The sequence below is a fragment of the Bos javanicus genome, chromosome 10 (genome assembly GCF_032452875.1).
Source record: "Bos javanicus breed banteng chromosome 10, ARS-OSU_banteng_1.0, whole genome shotgun sequence".
Taxonomy (NCBI): domain Eukaryota; kingdom Metazoa; phylum Chordata; class Mammalia; order Artiodactyla; family Bovidae; genus Bos; species Bos javanicus.
In genome coordinates this window covers 88,446,791-88,471,662 of record NC_083877.1, presented here as the reverse complement: position 1 = coordinate 88,471,662, position 24,872 = coordinate 88,446,791, and the positions used below count along the sequence as shown (strand labels likewise).

The 24,872-nt window shown below is 44.9% G+C and overlaps 1 protein-coding gene across 1 annotated transcript in view; it reads left to right on the top strand.

The window, feature by feature from the left end:
* Window positions 1–18,822: 18,822 nt before the first annotated feature.
* SPTLC2 (serine palmitoyltransferase long chain base subunit 2) overlaps window positions 18,823–24,872 on the top strand; it is a 100,400-nt gene continuing 94,350 nt past the window's right edge. The window contains exon 1 of the mRNA XM_061429580.1: window positions 18,823–19,069. Coding sequence (XP_061285564.1) covers window positions 18,938–19,069 — 132 coding nt within the window. The 5' untranslated portion in view covers window positions 18,823–18,937. The remainder of the gene's footprint in view (window positions 19,070–24,872) is intronic.

Below are 24,872 nucleotides of genomic sequence, written 5' to 3'. Positions count from 1 at the left end.
CTTCAGGAAATCTTCCTGACTCAGATATCCCAGCCATGTCTCTTATGTCTTCTGCATTGGCAGGCGGGTTCTTTACCATTAGTGGCACCTGGGAAGCCCATATATTACATATATATATATATATACATGTATGAAATATGTATATAAATGTTTATATATAAGTATCATATATGTCTTTAATATATAAATATTATGTATACATGTAAATGTCTTTGGCACCTTTAGCGTCCCTGGTAGCTCAGCTGGTAAAGAATCCACCTGCAATGAAGGAGACCCTGGTTCCAATCCTGGGTCAGGAAGATCCCCTGGAGAAAGGATAGGCTACCCACACCAATATTCTTGGGCTTCCCTGGTGGCTTAGATGATAAAGAATCTGCGTGAAATGCGGGAGACCTGGGTTCAATCCCTGGGTTGGGAAGACCCCTGCAGGAGGGCACGGCAACCCACTCCAGTATTCTTGCTTGGAGAATCCCCATGGACAGAGGAGCCTGGCGGGCTACAGTCCATGGGATCGCAAAGAGCTGGACATGACTGAGTGAAGTGTTCTCATCATGTGTATGTTGAATTTATACTTTAATTCATTGTGAGTTCTTTGTAGGCAATTCACCACAGCTCTGAGTAATGACAACCTAAGCGATGTGTATCAAGCGCAGAGCAGGAGAATTTCTACAGAACCCTTTGGTCCGGATCTATTTACCTCTTCTCCTTCCTCTGTGTCAAAGCAGAACTGACGCCTGTAGACTGTACTTCTTGAGCCAGCTGGCTTCCTGTTGGGCCTGGCCAACGGAAGACAAGAAATGAGGCGGGAGAAAGGGAAAGGCCAGAGTGTTTTCTACTTTTCTCGTTGCCTTGATGCATCTTTAGCAGCTGCTGCGTGCTTTTGGTGCCTCTAGCTCTTACTGGACAGGCCCTCCAGAGTTCTGACTAAAACTAATTGATCCGGGCCCTGGGCTCCATAACACCATCTCCCTTCTTCATTATCGACTGAATGGCTATGTCCTCCCCCTCCCCAAATCCATATGTTGACGCCCTAACCCTCACTGTAGCTGTATCTCCTTGTAAAGGAGATAGGTCCTTTACGAGGTGATCACGGTTAAATATGGTCATCAGAGTCCTGGTCCGTCTAAGGAGACACACCAGAGAGCTCTCTCTCTGTCTCTTTTCCTTCCCCCTTTATCTACCCCCTCACGCACAGCACAGTGAGATGGTAGCTTCCTAGAGAAGCGACCTCAGAATGAACCCTACCTTGCCGGCACCTTGATCTTGGACTTCCTAGCCTCTAGAACTCTGAGAAATAAAGTTCTGTTGTGTGAACCACCCAGTACACGGTCTTTTATTAGAGCATCTTGAACAGATGGAGACCCCCTTCCAGCGGAGAAGGACTGGTAGCTGCCTGGCATTGCTCATTTCTGAGCTGTCTCACTGTTCTCCTTCCGGCTTCTCAGCTTTTCTATTGCCTGTTGTCTGCATTGAACTCCCTTTGTCTCAAGCACTCACCGTGGTTTCCTTTCTCCTGGCCAGACCCTGAATGACTCACTCCCATCCTGCTCAAAGACGTTGCATGGACTCAGACATATTCAGCTCCCTTCACTGACAACAGTGTGCTGCTTAAGAAAGATGTTACTGGGGCTTCCCTGGCAGCTCAGCGGTAAAGAATCTGCCTGCCAATGCATGAGATGCGTCTGGGTGGGGAAGACCCCACATGCCACAGAGCAACTGGGCTTGCACACCACAACTGTTAAACACGTGCCCTAGAGCCCAGGAGCCACAACCACGAGGCGCATGTGCCTTATAAAATCCTTGAAACCCTGGAGCCCGTGCTCCACGAGAGAGGCCACCACAATGAGGAGCCACACGCCACAAATAGAGAGTACCCACTGCTCACCACAGCTAGAGAAGAGCCCACACAAAGCAACGAAAACCCAGGACAGCCAAAAAGAAATTTAAAAAAATTTTTTAAGACATTATCAAATTGGACTGGCCTGAGTTTGAATCCTGACCCCACCCACTTCCTGGTTTAGTCACCAGAGTGTCACTTTAGTCTCACTAAGGCTCAGTTTCCTCATCTGCAAAATGGTGATAAAAACACATAGCTGAAGTCTAGCTCACGAAGGATACAATGCTTGAAAGGGGGCTAAGCATAATGCCTGACACACAGGACGTGTTCAGTAAGTGTTAGCTAATATACCAGGAGGAAGGACAGGGCTTGGTGAGAAGCTGACATGACCGGGCATAATTGCCAGAATCTTCTTGTAATTTGCGATGTGTAGTCAGTCTCCTAATAGCACGGGGAGCCTCTTGTGCAGCATCCTAGGAACTTGTTTATAATCCCTTATTTATAATCAGGGTCCAGAACACATTATGGGAGAGTCTCAGAAAGTCTGGTTGGTCCTGATTTCCTAATTACTGCAGAGCACCTTACATTGGCCCTGTCTTTTTTCTTGTCCTGCCTCCAGCTGGCCCTGAACTTGCCCTAAGTTTCTGGGCCTTTAACCAAAGAACCACAATATCTGCAGTCCTCTTTCCCTTTACCTCTCACTCCCTCACATCTCAGATTCTCCCAGAATCTGAGACTTCCAAAGTCATCAAAAACCTAAGGAACTGCTGAGAATTCCCAACCTGGAGTCAGCAAGCTTTTTCTGTAAAGAGACAGATAGTAAATATTCCAGGGTTTGTTTGCAGGCCACTTACAGTTTATGTGCTAACTACTCAGATCCACCTTTTTTGTGTGAATGCAGCTGTAAGTGAATGGGCATGGCTGTGTACCCATCAAACTATGTTTATAGAAACTGACAGTTGAATTTCATATAATTTTTACTTGTCAAAAAATATTATTTTTCTTTTGATCACTATTAAAGAAGTTATCTTTTTTTAACTATCTAAAATATAAAAAAATATTCTCAGCTCTCAAGCTGTACAAAAAACAGATAGCAGGCAGAATTTGGCCTGTAGGCCATAGCTTTCTGATGGCCTGGAATTTGGATGGAATTTTCTACTCAAATCCCTGTGCCTTTTTAGTTGTGGCCCTCTTCCTTTCCTTCTTTGCTGTGTGACACTGGGTAAGTCACTTAGCCTCTCTAAGCCACAGCAGGTTTTTTTTTCTTTTGCACTAAATTTATTTTTCAGTTTTATGAGATAGAACTGGCCTTCATTACAAGTTTAAGGTGGACAGCAGCATGATTTGATTTACATATATTGTAAAAGGATTACCATGATAATTTTAGTTCACATCCATGGTCTTCAGTTCTTTATCAGTAACTCCAGAGTAGCAGCAGATGCACGTTTATTAAAACCAGTTCTTCACTGAGGATGGGGCAGGAGAGCAGCTGTTGGTTTTGCTGTTACTGTTTTCAACCTTTTTGTTTGTTTGTTTAGGCATCCAGGTAAAAAAAATCTCATTTCAACAGAAAGTTCCCCTGGAATTAATCTGGGAAATTACTAAATGATCCAGTGGTTCCAAATCTTTTTCCTACCTCCTCATTCTTTACCCGCACAAAACAAATGCAGATTTCAAAGAGTAAAGTGGATTTGGCATAAAAGTTTACTTTCCTCCCTGAGAACTCCCTTATTAGACGATCAGTGTGTTTGTTCATCATGGATGGAGGAGCCTGGCGGGCTGCAGACCGTAGCGTCGCACAGTCGGACACGACCAAAGCGACTTAGCAGGCACGCATGTTTGTTTATGACCTGTTTATATATTTGTTCTAGGCACAGAGTTCCATACACTCATTAAAGAAATATGTGTGGATCGCCCCCTATGTGCAGAGCACACTGGATGTTCTGACTTCTTAGGGAGGAGCCCAGTCATGAAATAGGAGTGGGGGAGCGGGGGAAGGGGGCTGAGTGCGGTGGGGACGGACCACGTAGGAATGCGGAGAAACAGGGAGGGGCAATTAGTCACCCTGGCTTCTGGGTTCCCAGAACCGTCCCCACTGTCACTCCCAACCCCCTGCTATCTTGCCTCCCCGATTTCCTTCCGGTGCTTTTGCCAAACACAGGCTTCAGTCTCCCCGGCCAGCGCATCCCTTCCGCCGTTGGTCCTTTCCCAGCGCGCAGGGAGAGAGGGCAAAGAGCTTGGGTATCACACCCTTCTCCCCCGCGCGCCCCCTCCCATCGCCCTCCTTCTCGGAAATGCCCCCCGCCCCACTCGCAGCTACAGCCCCCACCGCTGCCCTTTATCAGTTCAGGACACGTGGGAGCCTGGCGACCCTCGGACCTCCCCGCGGTGTTCCGATCTCCGTAGGGAAACCGAATCAAGGCTGACCCCAATCTGTTTCTGTGACCTTTTCTGCAGAGAAACGCGGCGGCCTGCGATTGCTAGGGAACGCAGGCAAACACAAGTTCCCTGTGAGCTTTCAGCCTAGAAAAACCTCCAGTCCGGGCCTTCACTCTTGTGGGGCGGGGCGGGGCTGGGGGGTTAGAAGAGAAAACCACCCTCTTGGTTTTCTCGGGACAACGCTGGTTTTTCTCCAGGGCCAGTCCTTTCTGCCCTTATTTCTTCACTCACCTCTCTTCCCCACTCTTGACTGAAGAAAAGTCCTTACAAGATCGAATTTTGACTTCTCTTCTGAGGAGTTTTCAGAACCCCCTGGGATAGCTGTTACCTCTCTCAGCTTTTCATCTGCTCTTGGAATCTGTTCGTCTCTCTCAGGCTGAGTGGCCCCTTGGCACCCACTCCCTGACAGATTTAACCTGATTTTTAATCTCCCTTCCTCTCTTCTTGACCCAATAAGATAGACACTTTGGGGTAGCTTTTAGCCCATGCCTGTCCCTTCTCTGAGGATTTCACACACAGAGAGAGAATTAGATTTCTGGGTGTACCCTCAGCAGCCATGTTTGAGTTTAAGCACTTAAACCGGATCTTTACCTCCATGGTGTTAACTGGACCAGAAAGTACGGGACTAACAACTGGGCCAAGCCCGTTCTTTCTTCTAGACTTTGAAGATGCTAATTGCAACCTGAGCTGATCTCTTAGATGCAGGAGATGCAGGCAGGGAGGGCTTTGCCACCTGAATGTCGAATCAGTGAAAACTGGTCTGTAAAGAAGAAAGGACACAGATTCTCAGAAAGAAGGAGAGTTGAGGCTGGAAGAGTAACTCCCTAAGGATGCAACAGCTTTCTTCTTCCTACTTCCTGACTTTGGAGAGCAGCTGCCCTTGGCTTCCTTGAGTCTCACAATAAATGTGGTATGTAAGTCTGCGTGAGATAGGATGCAAGTGGCTTCGATGGGTGAAGAATCTGCCAGTATCTTCAGTGAAGGCAAGGGTGTTAGTTAGTTGTGGTGCAAGGAAGCCCCCCCAAAAGCCATTTTAACGGAAGTTATTTTGTATAAGAATATGTAGCATTGTCAAGTGAGCATAAACAGAAGATGGGGAAGACAGCAAAATCTTTGAAGAGTTCTATATACAAGTGGAAAAGAAATGGCTGCCTCACCGTAAACAAATTCTGTTTAAATATGTAAACATCATTGCCCCATAGAATACACATGCCACATAGCCTAGGGATGAATGACTCTTCTAATTTGTGTCACTTTTAACTATTTTTTAAATTGAGGTATGATTTACCTAGAGTACAATTCAATTTATATCATTTAAAATCAATAATACATAGTATTCAGAGTTGGTATGGACATCTATGAGTCCTTTGTCACAATTAATGCTCTCTTAAAGAGTAAATTCTGTGTGTAGAGTTGGTATTTCTATTTTTCTTATACAACTACGAACATTTATTAACTGCTTTGAGATGACAATTTGATAAATATGACACTCATTTTCAGTTCAGTTCAGTTCAGTTGCTCAGTCGTGTCTGACTCTTTGCGACCCCATGAATCACAGCACGCCAGGCCTCCCTGTCCATCACCAACTCCCGGAGTTCACTCAGACTCACGTCCATCAAGTCAGTGATGCCATCCAGCCATCTCATCCTCTGTCATCCCCTTCTCCTCCTGCCCCCAATCCCTCCGAGCATCAGAGTCTTTTCCAATGAGTCAACTCTTCGAATGAGGTGGCCAAAGTACTGGAGTTTCAGCTTTAGCATCATTACTTCCAAAGAAATCACAGGGCTGATCTCCTTCAGAATGGACTGGTTGGATCTCCTTGCAGTCCAAGGGACTCTCAAGAGTCTTCTCCAACACCACAGTTCAAAAGCATCAATTCTTCGGCACTCAGCCTTCTTCACAGTCCAACTCTCACATCCATACATGACCACAGGAAAAACCATAGCCTTGACTAGATGAACCTTTGCTGGCAAAGTAATGTCTCTGCTTTTGAATATGCTATCTAGGTTGGTCATAACTTTCCTTCCAAGGAGTAAGCGTCTTTTAATTTCATGGCTGCAGTCACCATCTGTAGTGATTTTGGAGCCCAGAAAAATAAAGTCTGACACTGTTTCCACTGTTTCCCATCTATTTCCCATGAAGTGATGGGACCAGATGCCATGATCTTCATTTTCTGAATGTTAAGCTTTAAGCCAACTTTTTCACTCTCCACTTTCACTTTCATCAAGAGGCTTTTTAGTTCCTCTTCACTTTCTGCCATAAGGGTGGTATCATCTGCATATCTGAGGTTATTGATATTTCTCCCAGCAATCTTGATTCCAGCTTGTGCTTCTTCCAGACACTCATTTTAATCAAACATAAATTTGGGGTAAATTTTGGAGGTTAGATTTGATGAAGAGACAGTATCTAGAACCCATATGTCATTAACATTGTCTAAAAGTGTTGAGAGTCTCCTAAGCATTCCTACCTTTCACTTCTTGTCATTATATTTAACATGAGCAGTATAAGGGACATCTGTTGCTTATGTATGCCCAACACCCCTTTTTCTGCTAAGAGCACCCATCTCTTCCATTTGGAAAACTATTGTTCTCTCATTCTTAGATTCTGTGGCTCAGAATTGGAGGAGTGGGTGGGCACAAGATTCATGCCTGACCAATCAACTTACCATCTGCCTGAGACATGTGACCTGAGCTGGGCCAGTGGGAGCTTCACTAGGAATCTCAGTGAGACCCCGAAAAAGAGGCATTCTCTCTCAGTTGAGATTTTAAAGCCGGTGGAAGGCAAGCTTGCCAGCCAGCCGTGCGCCATCTTTACCATCGCATGGTGGCCCCCTATCCGGGAATGAAGCCAACACAGAGAGACACTAAACCAGAGATGGAGACAGATTCTTGATCACAACAGATCCAGTCAGATCTACTCTACCTCTTGTCTTTTTGGTTATGTGAGCCAAACCTCCTCTATGCTTAATCGAACTTGAACTCAGTTTCAAAACTCGCAAGGCAGAGTCTTGAGTAATACACCACCATCATCATAATTGTTATCTGCAGCACCACCCCTCCTTCCTGGAGCCAGAAGCAAAAGTCCACATCCTGAAGCAGAGCCACAGATGATCAGAATAATCAGAGAACCAAGTGCCCATGGGAAATGCAGGGGTGCAGTGCAGGTGTGGCGGTTGAGTAGGACAGAGGAGACACTGGCAGAGAAGTGCTTCTAGAGCAGAGGAGACACAAGGCAGAGTTCTACCACTGAGAGACAGGCTGCAGCTCCCTGCTCCCCGAAATCTCATGTCTCATTTCCGAGTTCTGACTGCAAACGCCTTGTAGCGTGGGTGCTCAGTTGCTCAGTTGTTTGACTCTTTGTGACCCCACATACACTTTTTGGTTGGTTGTGTGCCACCACCCCCGTGGACCAATGTGACCCAGACTCAGCCAGTCAGATACTCTCTCCCATGACTGACTCAGGTAAGTGACTCAAGGATGGAAGAGCTCATCAGAGCTCATTTATTTCAGTGGTGGTGCGCTCACCAGCTTCTGTCACAAACCCTTGCTAAGGCCCATGCTGCCTAGCCCTCTGGCTCTCCTCTGGCTCCTGAGTTTTTCGAAGCCTGGTCCCCCAGTCTTCAGCCAGGTCTCTAAGCTGCAGATAACCTTCCAATGAATTTCCACCTGTGCAAGTCAGTTCAGTTCCATTCAGTTTAGTCTCTCAGTCACATCTGACTCTTTGAGACCCCATGGACTGCAGCATGCCAGGCCTCCCTGTCCATCACCAACTGCCAGAGTTTATTCAAACTCATGTCCATTGAGTTGGTGATGCCACCCAACCATCTCATCTTCTGTCATCCCTGTCTCCTCCCGCCTTCAATCTTTCCCAGCTTCGGGGTCTGTTCAAATGAGTCAGCTCTTTGCATCAGGTGGCCAAAGTATTGGAGTTTTAGCTTCAACATCAGTCCTTCCAATGAACACCCAGGACCAATTTCCCTTAGGTTGGACTGGTTGGATCTCCTTGCAGTCCAAGGGACTCTCAAGAGTCTTCTCCAACACCACAGTTCAAAAGCATCAATTCTTCAGCGCTCAGCTTTCTTCATAGTGCAACTCTTACATCCATGCATGACTACTGGAAAAACCATAACCTTGACTAGACGGACCTTTGTTGGCAAAGTAATGTCTCTGCTTTTTAATATGCTGTCTAGGCTGGTCATAACTTTTCTTCCAAGGAGCAAGCATCTTTTAATTTCATGGCTGCAGTCACCATCTGCAGTAATTTTGGAGCCTCCAAAAATAAAGTCTCTCACTGTTTCCACAGTGCAAGTCAGGCAGCATTAACTTGTGTTGCATGCAAACGAGACACCTCTTTGACAGTGCAGGCCAGCTGCTCCTCCAATGATATAGCCTAGTTTCTCTTACTTTATTTCTCTTCCTAGGCTACGTCCTGCATGGCCCTTTATAATGTGCTTTACTGGAAGCCTCCTCCAAACAATTGTTATTTGTCGTTTTCATTCTCATTCCTTGTAGTGGATAATGATAGGCTTGTTCTTTCCCTGCAGTGAATCCTCCTTCTCTGTAACTGATTCCTCACCTCCAACAGCTTGAACTTGGGCTTTGGCCATCACTGATTGCTCAAGCATTAGATATCTTATGCTGGGCCAATCAGAGTTCTGTCTCCTAGGAGTTTATAAACATAACCTGCTGCTAAGTCACTTCAGTCGTATCCGACTCTGCGTGACCCCATAGACATCAGCCCACCAGGCTCCCACGTCCCTGGGATTCTCCAGGCAAGAACACTGGAGTGGGTTGCCATTTCCTTCTCCAATGCATGAAAGTGAAAAAGTGAAAGTGAAGTCGCTCAGTCGACTCCGACTCTTAGCGACCCCATGGACTGCAGCCCACCAGGCTCCTCCATCCATGGGATTTTCCAGGCAAGAGTACTGGAGTGGGGTGCCATTGCCTTCTCCAAAACATAACCTAGGGAATGTGAAAGTTGTAAGCGACTACAGTTAAACCTCAGAAGTGATGTTCTAGGGGAAAGGTCTATAGTTTTCTGTTGCTAAGGTTTGGGATTTTTTTCTGGGTCCCAACATTTACCTATCTTGAGGAGAGATCTAATAAATATACACTTCTTGATTGTTGTTGTTCAGTCGCTCAGTGGTGTCCGACTATTTATGATCCCATGGACTGCAGCACGCCAGGCTTCCCTGTCCTCTACCATTTCCCAGAGCTTGCTCAAACTCATGTCCATTGAGTCAGTGATTATCAGGGAATGTTTAACCGGAGGATTCCTACGTGCTTTGTTTCATTTTAAGTGGAACAGCACGCTGCCCCCAGGAACTGAGGTCATTATGTGACACACGCTTGAATCTCCTTTAGTAAAAATTCTGTTTATGACAAAACTGCTTAGTCTCGATCCCCTTTCTTGAGATATGGATTGTCTCCTTATCTTGTGACCATTATTAATCTCTTGTTCTCTTGGTAACAGTTGCTGTACATTTGGTTTTCTGATCTTTATCATTGTTGAAAGAAACTTCTTGTACCACAGCCTTTATATACTCACAGAGAAATCATTAAAACACCTTCGCTCCATCAGAGCTTGGCTCCCCGTGTCTATCTTTCTCTTTCTCTCTCTCTTCGGCTGATTGTTTGGAGCACAGAGATCCGTCTTGGTAAACCAGGGAGTATCAGCCTCTCTCTTTCACTTTCTTATCGTCGCCTCTGGACCACCAGGTCCCCGTGCATTAAAGGACCCCAACAAGTGGCGCCCCAGAACAGGGACTCTGGTACACGTGCATTTTGGTCGGAGGGACTCGGGACTTATTGAGGTCAGGACATATTGAGGTCGGTAAGTACTAAGACATGGGTCAAACAGCTGGAAAGCCCCATCATTTCTCTACTTTACTTCACCATTTGTTTAACGCTCAGAGACTTTTGGTTTCGTGCTAATGAATAGAGGTTAAACAGTGGTTAAATGTAATCCTTGGTTCCCTGATAAATGCAGTTTTGATTTAGAAATCTGGCACCGGGTCAAAGAAAATGTTGAATGAGCCACCAAGAAAGGAAAAAATATTCCAATTGATTTCTAGCCCTCACAATATTCAACAACAGACAAAACACTTATTGCATGAATATGAATTAGATGATAAAACTTTACAAAAGGGCCTAATTAGAACAACATAAAATATTTCAAAATTTTCTTACTAGCCCTGCCCCGGCTGTTCCAAATGCTCCTCCTCTACTAACAGGCGCAACTGCAAAAGTCTCTCCTTTGTTAAAACCTAATGAAAGTTATACTAATTTTTTAGCTAGATTAGAAACTGCTATTTCCCATACTGTAATCAGAGAAGAAACCAAGAAACAGCTAGAGAAATTACTTGCTTTCAGATTACTTGCTTATGAAACTGCAAATCAGAAATGTCAGAGAGCTATGGCTACAATTCTTGAGACTGGGACTATTACTGATTATTTAAAGGCTTGTCACAATCTAGGATCAGAAACTCAAAAGATACAAAGGCTAACTGAAACAATGGCTACTACCTTTAAAAAGGGAAATGAAAGATGCTTTACATGTGGAGATAAAAACCATTTAAAAAGAGACTGCCCTAAGAAGGCTAATAAAAACCCTCCAAGAATTCACCCTCGCTACCGTAGAGGAATGCATTGGGCCAAAGACTGTAAATCTAAATTTGATATTGAAGGAAAACCTATTCCAAGAAACTCCAAACAGGGGACTCCCCAGGTCCCCTACAACAAAAACCAGGGGCAAATTCTATCTTTTCCCGAAAACCCTCAACATCTGGCAATGCTGCCATCAATATACCAGCCCTAAGTGATTTTTTTCCTTTACCCTCAAGCAGTCCCTTCTAGAGTACCTACCGGACTTTTTGGACCCCTGCCCCCACAAACCTGCAGTCTTTTATTTGGCTGATCTAGTTTGGCTTCTAAAAGAATCACTGTTCACCCTAGAATAATTGATTCAAATTATAAAGGAGAGATTCAAATTATGATGTCATGTCAGATTCTATGGCAATTCAAAAAGGGGGACAAAATTGTGCAGTTACTTCTTTTGCCTTCAGTTCAGTTCAGTTCAGTTGCTCAGTCGTGTCTAACTCTTTGCAACCCCATGAACTGCAGCATGCCAGGCCTCCCTGTCCATCACCAACCCCCGGAATTCACTCAAACTCACGTCCATCGAGTCGGTGATGCCATCCAGCCATCTCATCCTCTGTCGTCCCCTTCTCCTCCTGCCCCCAATCCCTCCCAGCATCAGAGTCTTTGCCAATGAGTCAACTCTTCGCATGAGGTGGCCGAAGTACTGGAGTTTACATTTCTATTAACTCCTCTAATAATGTATGGACAGGCAGATTCGGCAGCACAGATCAAAAACAATCCTTATGGACATCATTGGTATCTGACTATGCCCAACTAAATATAAATATCAAAATTAATGGTAAAAGATTTTCTGGTCTCCTTGACACTGGATCTGGTATTACTATTATTTCCAAACACTTATGGCCCAAATCCTGGCCTATACAAAAAATCTCTTACCGAACTGCAGAAATTTCTCAAACAAAAATACAAGAAGTTTATCAAAATGTTCAAATCTACCCATATAAAGGACCCCAACAGGTCATGCCGTCCAACCATCTCGTCCTCTGTCATCCCCTTCTCCTCCTGCCTTCAATCTTTCCCAGCATCAGGGTCTTTTCTAATGAGTCAGCTCTTCGCATCAGGTGGCCAAAGTAATGGAGCTCAGCTTCAGCATCAATCCTTCTAATGAATATTCAGGATTGATTTCATATAGGATTGACTGGTTTGATGTCCTTGCAGTCCAGGGGACTCTCAAGAACCTTCTCCAACACCACAGTTCAAAAGCATCAGTTCTTTGGCCTTCTTTATGGTCCAACTTTCACATCTGTACATGACTACTGGAAAAAACGATACCTTTGACTATACCGACCTTTGTTGGTAATGTCTCTGTTTTTTAATACACTGTCAAGGTTTGTTATAGCCTTTCTTCCAAGGAGCAAGCATCTTTTAATTTCATGGCTTCAGTCACCATTTGCAGTGATTTTGGAGTCCAAAAAAATAAAATCTGCCACTGTTTCCTTTGTTTCCCCATCTATTTCCCATGAAGTGATGGGACCAGATGCCATGATCTTAGTTTTTTGAATGTTGGAGTTTTGAGCCAGGTTTTTCACTCTCCTCTTTCACCTTCATCAAGAGGCTCTTTAGTCCCTCTTTGCTTTCTGCCGTAAGGTTGATGTCATCTGCATATCTGAGGTTATTGATATTTCTCCCAGCAATCTTGATTCCAGCTTGTGCTTCATCCAGCCCAGCATTTCGCATGATGTACTTTGCATATAAAGGACTTCCCTGGTGGCTCAGACAGTTAAGCGTCTGTCTACAGTGTGGGAGACCCAGGTTCCATCCCTGGGTCAGGAAGATCCCCTGGAGAAGGAAATGGCAATCCACTCCAGTACTATTGCCTGGAAAATTCCATGGACAGAGGAGCTTGGTAGGTTACATACAGTCCATGGGGTCGCAAAGAGTCGGACACGACTGAGTGACTTTACTTACTTTACTTACTCTGCATGTAAGTTAAATAAGCAGGGTGATAATATACAGCCTTGACATACTCCTTTCCCAATTTGGAACCAGTCCATTGTTCCATGCCTGGTTCTAACTAATCTGCATACAGATTTCTCAGGAGGCAGGTAAGATGGTCTGGTATTCCCATCTCTTGAAGAATTTTCCACAGTTTGTTGTGTTCCACACAGTCAAAGGCTTTAGTGTGGTCCATGAGGCAGAAGTAGATGTTTTACTGGAATTCTCTTGCTTTTTATATGATCCAGTGGATGTTGGCGATTTGATCTCTGGTTCTTCTGCCTTTTCTAAATCAGCTTGAACATCTGGAAGTTCTCAGTTCACACACTGTTGAAGCCTCGCTTGAAGAATTTTGAGCACTACTTTGCTAGCGTGTGAAACGAGTGCAATTCTGCAGTAGTTTGAGCATTCTTTGGCATTGCCTTTCTTTGGGATTAGAATGAAAACTGACCTTTTCCAGTCCTATGGCCACTGCTGAGTTTTCCAAATTTGCTGGCATATTGAGTGCAGCATTTTCACAGCATCATCTTTTAAGATTTGAAATAGCTCAGCGGGAATTCCATCACCTCCATTAGCTTTGCTTGTAGTGATGGCTCCTAAGGCCCACTTGACTTCACACTCTAGGATGTCTGACTCTAGGTGAGTGATCACACTATCTTGGTTATCTGAGTCATTAAGATCTCTTTTGTACAGTTCTTCTGTGTATTCTTGCCACCTCTTCTTAATATCTTCTGCTTCTGTTAGGTCCATACCTTCTTGATTAAGTTTTCTAACATTGGCTTTGTTGTTTAGTTGCTCAGTTGTGTCGATTCTTTTGCCACCCCATGGACTGTAGCCCCAGCAGGCTCCTCTGTCCATGAGATTTCCTAGGCAAAAATATTGGAGTGAGTTGCCATTTCCTTCTCCAGGGGATCTTCCCGACTGAGGTGTTGGACCCAGGGATCAAACCCATATCCCCTGTCCTTGTCTTCTGCATTGCAGGTAAATTCTTTACCGCTGAGCCACCAGGGAGGGCCCCTTATCTGCAGTCAAAACAACCTTAATTCATAATCTCCATGTGATATAAGGCTCCTTGGCGGTAGGACCAGGTTTTCATTCATTCATCCATTTATTCATTGATAAACCATTTATTGGACATTTACTGTGTTTCAGGCACTGTGGTAGGCACTTAGCACACAAAGATAAATTAGACAAATACCTGAATTCAAGGAACCTGCTCTCTGTCTAGTTTGGGTGTAAATGTCTTCAGTCAATCATTCATTCATTTAACAAATCGTTCATTTATTTTAATGAACTAATTGTCACCAGCACTTATTTACATGACAGGCCCGAGTACTAAATGCTTTTCTTTTTTTTTTCTTTATATTATACTCCAAAATATGTTGTCAAAATCAAAATTAATAAAATATCTAAAAAATTTTGGAAGACAATTTTAATGGAAATGTATTTAAAATTTTTGAAAAATATCCTATTACCTTGAACATCCATCTACAGGGAAAGGTTTTCCTAGGCTCTGGCTACATGACCACTGGTGAACCGGATCCAAGGTGAAAAACTAATTGAACGATCCAGCCAGTCTGTTTTGCTAGGGCGGTTTAATACATCGCAGTGTCAGGACTAGTACTTCTAGTTCCCCACTGCTGCATACAAGCATACAAATGAGTCATGAGGCGTTGTGCCCAGGCAGTTTTCAGATTTTTCTGATAATCAGAAATATAGGCAAATACAGATGGAAAGCAAACACAGTAGCTTCAGAGTCAATATAAGTGGATGTCCTGTTGTATTTTTTGAGTTAGATTTAGTAATATTTACATTCAATAGTTTCGGGTGACCATCTTGACACCTTTAAACAAATTTATTTTCTTCTAGATAAAAAAACAAACAAACAAAGTCTAATGTAATGGGTTTTAGTTGGACCATTAAGCAAGAAAATTGCAAAGAAGATTTAATCATCATATCCTAGTATAATATACATAAACCTTGACTGGTTTGCTCATTCCTGGAAGTCAGCCTCAGGACAGTATCTTAAGAATAGGACTAAGAGGCCAGTAGCAACAGATTAATTTCAAATAAATTGCGTAGTAGTGCTAGAAACTAATGAAACTCTAACTAAATGCTTTTCTTGTTTAATTCTCATAACAACTCTATGAGATATGTCCCAATTTGCAGATGAAGGAACTGAGTCACAGAGAGGTTGTGAGGCTTTGCCAAAGTCACAAAACTAGGTGCTGGAGATGGGTCTCCAATCCTGTCTGACTACAGGGCTCTTGCTTCTAATCATTGTGTAACCTCCTTGTCAAAATAAAGAATCCCAAAGCACTGTATCATATATTTACAGAGGTGTGTATAAAGTTCACAGGGAAGAAAGTGACTAATTTGGCTAGGAGGTTGGAGTTCAAAAAAGGTTTCACAGCAGAAGAGATCTGAGCAATCTTGGAGGATAAAAGAGTTGTATAGAACTCTTGCATGGCGCCTTGCATAGAACTTTGCATATAAACTCAATAAAATGATGATAAGGCTGCTTAAGCCTCTGGAAGCAGTGGTTTTGCTGTTTGCATAGAGGCTAGGGGTGTTTCCTACTGCCTTCTGAGGCATGCTTTTTGTGATTTAGCAACGGTGGGCATGATCATTAGATCCTTTATGTATTATTTCATGCTTCCCTGGTGGCTCAGTGGTGAAGAAGCTGCCTGCCAATACAGGAGACTCAGGAGAATACAGGGTTCAATCCCTGGGTGGGGAAAATCCCCTAGAGAAAGAAATGGCAGTACATTCCAGTATTTTTGCCTGGGGGAGCCTAAGGACAGAGAGGCCTGGTGGGCTCTAGTCCATGCGGTTGCAAAGAGTGAGACATGACTTAGTGAGTAAACAACAACAGTAATGACAAAATCATTTATGCTCAAAAAAACTTTGTGAAGTAAGTAGTATGGGTATCAGCTTTGGGAGATGGGTGAGGAAAAAAAGACTGATGTTGGATGACTTGGTGATTATGTGGCACACATGGTGAGTAAGTGGCAGAACAAGACAAGGACCTGGTGTCTTACCCTCTGGAAGGCGGGACTGACTAGCAGGATTCCTTAATCTAGCCAGATTCCTTAACCTTTACTCTCCTGTTCTAGGCTTTGCTGTTTCCAACCTCTATACCTGAGCTTCTGAAGGGTCCCTCTTCTAGGAACACCTACTCCTTCCTCCTCATTTGCAGCTCTCCAAATTCTACTCATCTTTCAAGATCAAGCTCCCTTGACTTCTCTGGTGGTCCAGTGGTTAGGAGTTCACCTGCCAATGTGGGCAACACAGCTTTGATCCCTGGTCTGGGAAGACGCTCCCACACTCTAGCCACCTGATGCAGAGTCCACTCACTGGACAAGACCCTTATTCTGGGAAAGATTGAGGGCAGGAGAAGGGGGTGACAGAGGATGAGACGGTTGGATGGTATCACTGATTCAATGGATATGAATTTGAGAAAACTTCAGGAGAGAGTGAAGGACAGGGAAGCCTATCACGCTGTAATCCATGGGGTTGCAAAGAGTTGGACATGACTTAGTCACTGAACAACAACTGGGAGGATTCCACATGCCCTGGGGCAACTGGGCCCATAGGCTACAACTGACAAGCCTGCATGCCCTAGAGCCTGTGCTCTGCAACAAGAGAAGTGAGATGAAGTGAAAGTCGCTCAGTCATGTCCAACTCTTTGGGACCTCATGGACTGTACAGTCCATACAATTTTCCAGGCCAGAATATTGGAGTAGGCAGCCTTTCCCTTCTCCAGGGGATCTTCCCAACCCAGGGATCGAACCCAGGTCTTCTGCATTGCAGGCGGATTCTTACCCCCTAAGCCAAAAGGGAAGCCCAAGAATACTGGAGTGGGTAGTCTATCCCTTCTCCCGCAGATATGCCCAACCCAGGAATTGAATTGGGGTCTCCTGCATTGCAGGTGGATTCTTTATCAGCTGAGCTATCAGGGAAGCCAGAAGCCCAGGCACTGTAACTATAGAGTAGCCCCTGTTCACCACAACTAGAAAAAGCCCAAGGAGGTAATGAAGACCCAGCACAGCCAAAAATAAAAATTAAAAAATAGAACTACCATGTTGTTCAGTCGCTAAGTCATATCTGACTTTGCAATCCCATGGACTGTAGCATGCCAGGCTTCCTTGTCCTTCACTATCTCCTGGAATTTGCTCAAACTCATGTCCATTGAGTTGGTGATGCCATCCAATAACCTCATTCTCTGTCGCCCTTTCTCTTCCTGCCTTCAATCTTTCCCAGCATCAGGGTCTTTTCCAGTGAGTCAGCTCGTCGCATCAGGAGGCCAGAGTGTTGGAGCTTTAGCTTCAGCATCAGTCCTTCCAATGAGTATTCAGGGTTGATTTGCTTCAGGATTGACTGGTTTGATCTCCTTGCTGTCCAAGGGACTCTCAAGAGTCTTTCTGAGCACCACAATTTTAAAGTATCAATTCTTTGGTGCTCAGTTGTCTTTATGGTCCAACTTTGCTCACAAAAGTCTGTATAGTCAAAGCTATGGTTTTTCCAGTAGTCATGTACGGATGTGAGCGTTGGACCATAAAAGAACCACCATATGACCCAGCAACTCCACTCATGGTTATATATCTAAACAAACAAAAGATATATGCACCCCGATGTTCATTAAAAAAGAAAGATCAAGCTCACGCCACATCTTCCTCCCAAGCCTTCTCCAGGTTCATTCAGCCCACTGTCTAAGCCCCAATTAAACCCCTTACCCCTGCTTCCAATCAGATTCCTGCCCTGAAAACTTCCTATATAGAAAGTCTAGACTTGTCACAGCCAACCAGCCTTCCTCATCAGAACTCCTGTTACCTAATCACTCCAGCCTTTGGTCAGACTTTCATTTTTGTTTACTTCACGTATGTACATCTTTTCTCTTGTAGAATGTGAAAGGAATACCATAAACTTTTTTTGGAATCATACATGTATTGACCTCCCTGGTAGCTCCGTCGGTAAAGAAACTGCTTGCAGTGCAGGAGACTTGGGTTCGATCCCAGGGTCAGGAAGATCCCCCAGAGAAGGAAATGGCAAGCCACTCCAGTATGATTGCCTGGAAAAATCCCATGGACAGAGGGTTCTGGTAGGCTACAGTCCATGGGGTCGGAAGAGTCCAACACGATTTAGTGACTAAACCACCATTTCCTTTCTAATAACTATGGGGATATAGATAAAAATAGGTGAAAAACAATGTATATAAATACATATAAAATGCTTCTAGTATAAGTATTGTGATAGGTGCAAGGTGCAAAATGGCTCGTTAATAGAATTCTTGCAATGAGTCTATTAAGCAGGAAGTATTCACTCCATTTTAAAGAATCAGGTTTAGCTTCTGGTTACTGGCAGACCTGGAACAAGACCAAGTTTCTTGACTCTCTGTACAAAAGAAATTGTACAGAAAACCCTGAAACTGAACAGATGTGAAGGGCAAAGAGACATGTGAATTATTACTTAAACTGTGTTACTTAGGATGAGCATTGAAGAATGGTGAGGCAATGTCAAAAAAAAAAAAAAAGGTATCGTGTAAAGAAAGAATTAGCTAATTAAATAGAAGGCTGGGACTCAAACCGAGCACTTCCCCGGAGGCAAAGGCAGAGAGGGCGCCACCAGTCCAGGAGAACCGGGAACCCGCTCTAGAGACTTGGGCTCAGCCTAGCTCCCAGGTCCAAGCTGTCCCCCTCCAACAAACCCTCCTGACACACCCGCGGAACCGCGTCGTTCTAGCCCGTGACTGGCCAAGCGGAGCGAGGGTCCGCCTCCTCTCCCGCTCTTGATTGGCCAGCGGCCCCCTCGGGCGCACGCCACTCTTGAGCGCTCCCCCTGCCGGGTCTCGAGCTCCCGGGGGCCCCGCCTTGGGCGCGCCGCAGGCTTCGGCGGGAGTGGGCCCCGCCCCCGCGTGACGGCCCCGCAGGGAAGCGGCGGCGGCGTGCAGCCATTTCCGGTTTCGGGGAGGCGGGAGGGACGCAGAGCGGGACTTCGGGGCGGCCGCTCCCTCGGCCGCCGCCTACAGAGAGCGTCTGCCTGTAGCCGCCTGGGTGCCGCCGGGACGATGCGGCCGGATCCCGGAGGCTGCTGCTGCCGCCGTCGCCCGGTGCGGGCAAACAGCTGCGTGGCGAACGGGGAGGTGCGGAACGGGTACGTGAGGAGCAGCGCCGCGGCCGCCGCAGCCGCTGCCGGCCAGGTACGGAGGGACCGGGCGGCCGGGGACCTGGGGGCCCGGTGCCCGCGAGCCGGCGCCTGTGAGGAGAGGCGGCGGGGAGGTCGCAGTGACCGTCCGCGGGGCTCAGGGGTGCCGGCGGCCGCGTCCTGGCGCTGACCCGGCCTTTCCGCGGCCCGGAGGCTCAAGGGCGGCCGCTGGGGCTCCCCTGTGTCTCTGCGCCTGAGGTCTTCCCCCACCTCACCCCACACCACCCGGGAGGTCTGGCTCTGCTTCTGCTCCCCGATCCCGCCAGAAGTGGGTGCTGCCGCCCTGGGGAGGCAGGGAGTGCCCCCTGCCCCTCGGAGCCTGGGAGGGTCCACTGGTGGGCTCTTGGTTTTTTTGTTTTTTGTTTTTTTCCCCTCCGGAGGCTCCCTCCTCTAGCCCTTTCAGGTGGTTTTGCTTCCTCCTAGAAGCTCTGAAGCCCTCCAGGGAAAACCACATTTAGAATCCTCAGGAGGCAAAGAAAAGTTAGGAGGTGGTACCAGTTGGAAACGCACCCAATCTCTTCCTTACCCCTTTCTGCAAAGCAAGACTTTGGACCACAAACCTGGCAGTGAACCCAGTCCAGAGGCTTAAAAGCACTATGGTCTTGGTCCTAAAAGCACGATGGTCTTGGTCCTAGGTGAGAATCTCCCCTCCCCCATCCCCCCCCATCGCCCCCGCCCCATCCCGGGCTCCAGGTTGAATCAGGTGGTCCTTTTGACCCTTTTGCAGGAGTGCTATCACGCAAGGGGATTTTTTTGCCGTGATGACTTGTGATGAGGGAAGTCCAGGTGTGTCAGCAGTAAAGAATCCCCCTGCCAATGCAGGAGACGCGGGCTCCATCCCTAGGTGAGGAAGATCCCCTGGAGAAGGAAATGGCAACCAACACCGGCAGTATTCTTGCCAAGATAGTCTCTTGGACAGAGGAGCTGGGAGGGCTAACAGTCCATGGGGTCGCAAAGAGTCAGAGGAGACTGAGCCCAAACGCACAACTTGCAATGAGTCTGTCTACTAATTCACCAAGGCTGAGTCACCAACCAAGCCCTGGCATTTCTGAAATATTTTGAAAAGTTCCGAATTCAAAGCAGTAATGACTGTCAACTTTACAGTTCTGTGGACTGATAGGTATACTGAAATGTGTTTTTAAAGAGAAGCTGGTTAAAAAGATCAAAGGTCAGTGTTGGTGGAAGAGTGTTGTGATATTTGTGGTTGACTTTAATACTGGTAAATCTCATTAAGAAATTAAGGAAAAAAATTTTTTTTTCAGAAGTAGTCTGTTCCCCATAGCAGGAAATGTGCCTGTTGTAATTTGGTATTACCATAAATATGTGCCAGCCTTCTCCCCCAATCAGTAAATACAATAGATAGGTCTGATACTGTCTGGCATGAAACAGAAAATAGGTGTTTCTCCGGGTCTTGTTGAGATATTAAGTCTGTAACAGTTAGAGGGGAAATACTTAAAAGAGTCTTGGCCTCCCCTGAAGTTTTAAGGCATTCTTCTACTGCTGCTAAGTCGCTTCAGTCGTGTCCGACTCTGTGCGACCCCATAGACAGGCAGCCCACCAGGCTCCCCCGTCCTTGGGATTCTCCAGGCAAGAACACTGGAGTGGGTTGCCATTTCCTTCTCCAATGAATGAAAATGAAAAATGAAAGTGAAGTTGCTCAGTCATGTCCAACTCTTAGCGACCCCATGGACTGCAGCCTACCAGGCTCCTCCACCCATGGGATTTTCCAGGCAAGAGTACTGGAGTGGGTTGCCATTGCCTTCTCCATACACAGACTCAAAAAAGTTTTGTTTCCATTTTTGAAGCAATAATTGTGTGAGACAGGAAGTGATAAGAATCAACTCATTATAAGCCCATTGAAAAAGTTGTTTTCCTAGCAATGGCTAATAAGATAAAATTGTTGTGTTACAGACGAACAGGGAAACCTAATGGTGGAAATCGGAAAATACATTGCAGGCCAACAAGTGCATTATGATATTTAAGAGTGAGGAGGAAATCAAGAGAAAGATGTTCACACGTTAGAGGTGCTTTGTGTTTAAGTGCTCTTTTCACTTAACATACTTGTGTTTGGAGTTAGTATTCATAGTAAATAAGATTTTTCCGTCCCATAATCCTGAATTGTTTAGCACTGGTGGACATGACATTTCTTCAGAGATTGCTGACTGATACACTGAAGAAATATTAAGCTGCTGAAATGAAATTTTAAAAATCTATATAATTGGGAAACTTGACTTTTTCTAATATATCTTAGTGAAAAATTTCACTCAAGACACACAGGTGGTATTTGGAAGAATGGTTTGGTGGAGTGCCCAAAGAATACTAGGGGCTGCACTATTCCTTCTAGAAAACAATTTCTCGTGAGTCTTTTTTTTTTTTTTTTAAGACAAAAACTTTAGGTATTAACTTTTATACTAATAGGAGGACTTGGCTGTGGGGTGTTGTTTTTCCCACTTTGTTTTTTCTTAAGCAAAAGAAATTTCATGAGAGCAAGAATATCTTTAAAATATTTTTTAGAGTTGTGTTTGTTTTAACTGAAGGGATGTGCTGTGGTGCCCCAGAGCACTCTAGAGTTTCTGGGGGAAATATGGCAAATTATACCATAAAAATACACCTAAGATGTTAAGTGCACAGACTTGCGTCTTGCTTTTACTAAAAAGAGAATGTAATGTGGTTTTTAAATCTGAGATAGAAGTTCATTTCCTCACATATTCCACTTTTTTGTTTTTGTGCCATGCCCTGAGTCATGTGGAATCCTAGTTCCCTGACCAGGAATCGACCTGAGCCCCCTGCATTGGAAGCATGGAATGTAAAAAACCACTGGACAGTCAGGGACGTCCCTCATTTGTCTTTAATGAACAGAAGAGAAGTTAGAAACTTCTAAGATCCCTCTACGCTCTCAGGAGTCTACGTTGCTGTGTTTGAAGGGATGAATGTGTATGCTGGCCTCTTTGTTGGATTTGGGTTTAGAGTTTAAGTAAATATCAGTAGATGCTGTGGTAGAAAGGGCAGTATGAAACAATCAGATATTATTGTTTGGTTTTGTGTTCTGTTTTCCAATTTTTTTTTCCCCTGTGGTAAAATACACGTAACATAAAATTTACCGTCTTAACCATTTGTAAGTGTCCAGTTCAATGGACTTAATTCACGGTGTCCTGCAACCATCCATACCACCCATCTCCATAACTCTTTTCATCATGTAAATCTGAAACTCTACCCATTAAACAGTATCTTCACATTCTCTCCTCCTTCCAGTCCCTGGTAACCACCATTCCACGTTCCACTTTTTTGTCTTTTGGTGACTGAGTTTTTTTTTTTTTTTTAGCATCGCATCCTCATGATTCACTATGTTGTAGCATGTATCAGAATTTCGTTCCTTTTTAAAGCCCAAATAATATTCCGTTGTGTGTATATATACCACATTTTGCATAGCCATACACCTGTCAGTGTACACTCCAGTTGCTTCCATGTTGCAGTTGTTGTGAATAATGCCGCTGTCAGCCAATAACTCTTAAACTATGCTTTCAGTTCTTTCAGGTATGTACGTAGACGTGAAACTGTTGGATCATATGGTATGTTTAATGTTTTTGAGGAAACATGCTACTGTTTGCGGAGAAGGCAATGGCACCCCACTCCAGTACTCTTGCTTGGAAAATCCCATGGATGGAGGGGCCTGGTGGGCTGCAGTCCATGGGGTCGCTAGGAGTCGGACATGACTGAGCGGCTTCACTTTCACTTTTCACTTTCATGCATTGGAGAAGGAAATGGCAACCCACTCCAGTGTTCTTGCCTGGAGAATCCCAGGGACGGGGGAGCCTGGTGGGCTGCCGTCATGGGGTCACACAGAGTTGGACACGATTGAAGTGACTCAGCAGCAGCAGCAGCTACTGTTTGACACGGTGGCTGTACCACTTCACCTTTCCGTCAACAGTGCGCAAGGGTTCCAGTTTCTCCACGTGCTCACTAACACTTGTTATTTTCTGTTTGTTTTTTTTCTCTTACCGTAGCTATGAGATTTACAGGAGAAAAATATGTATATATCTACACCCACTCCTATGTAATTTCCTAAGTGATAAAAGTCCTGGAAGCATCTTTTGTTCTAATATTTGGTCTTCCACCTCCAGTTTCTGACTCAGTTTCACATTTCCTGGATAATAGAAACATCTTTTGTTCTAATCAGCTGACTCTTATTTGGCTCCTGAATGTGAGCCCCGCTCACGAAAAAGACCAAGTCATGATTAGAAGCTTGGGATTTGGGACTTCCCTGGTGGTCCAGTGGTTAAACATCTGCCTTGTAATGCACAGGACACGGGTTCAGTCCCTGGTCGGGGAACTAAGATGCTATATGCAAAGGAGTGACTGAGTCCCGGCACTGCGATGGCGTCCAAACGCCACTGCCACGACTAAGACCCGATGCAGCCAAAAATACTAAAACCAGAAAAGAAGCTTGGAATTGCCAGCCCCACCCCCAGTTCTCCAGATAGGGGAGAGAGGCTGGAAATGGAGTTAATGATCAATCATGCCTGCGTGATGATGCCTTTATAAAAGTCCAGAGAGGACTGGGTTCAGAGAGCTGCTGGGTTGCTGACCACGTGGAGGGGCTGGGACAGCAGCGCACCTGGGAGCTTTGTGCCCCTCCCCACATTCCTTTCCTGCCTCTCTCTTCCATCTATATCCTTTGTTATCATCTCCTTTTATAACACACTGGTAAACAGTGAGGAAACAGTCTTCCTGGGATCTGTGAGCTGCTCTAGTAAATTACCCAAACACAAGGAAGGGATCCCCAGAGCCTCTGATTGGTCAGAAGCACAGCTGATAGCCTGGACTTGATCCTGGCATGTGAAGTTGGGGGTGGAGCAGGGCAGGCTTGTCGGACTGAACTCTTCCCTGTGGGATCTGATGCTCTCTCCTGGTAGTGTAGAAGCGAGTTAAATTGTAGGACACCTACACTTGAAACTAACAGCATTGTAAATTAGCGATATTCTTCAGTTTTTTTTTTAAAAAAGGGAAAAAATTGCAGGACACCCAGCTGTGTCACAGTATTGCTTGGGGGTATGTAGCAGCCCCCCTCCCCACTGGTCCCCCCCATCCCCCCGCACACACATGTGGTCAGAAGTGTTAGTGGTATGGCAGTGTGAGAATTAAGGAGAGATATCACAGGAAAATTAGGTTTTTTTTCTGTACAGTAGCCATCCTTAAAGGTGTAGACATTACTGTTTTTTAATGACGATGGTAGATAAGAGTTTTCACAAGGAAGAGAAGCGGTAATTTTTCTTCTCTGCCATTCAGAGGGAGTGAGAGAAGAGAGTCAAGATTTTTTGAGGTAAAGGGTGGCAGTTAGTATTAGGGAAGCTTTGAAAGAGAATTGGGAGCTTTGGCAGAATTAAGAGCTGGAAGGAACCTTAGGGGTTTATGTAATTCAGTCCCTTTATCTATTTGTAGGACTTTATTAAAACTATATCATTAAAACTAATCTTGATAGATGATTCTATCCTATTTTTAAAGACCTCTAGAGGTTTTGCAGGAAATTTTCTTAGCAGCAATTTGGAGTGTTCAGTGATCTTAATTACCAAGAGTTTATTACTGTGGATTTAACATTTGGTTAAATAAATGCCATATTTTGGTTGCCCCTGAAATGTAGCACTGTTGGTTTCTACTTTTAAAGCTCCTTGTTAACATTACATTTTTTCTGTCTTCCATTTCTTTGAAGAACTTTTGAGATTTATTTACACATTTAACTTTCCTAAATTAGTTAACAATATAGAAGAAAAAAATGATCTGCCTTTGAGAGAGTTTGAATG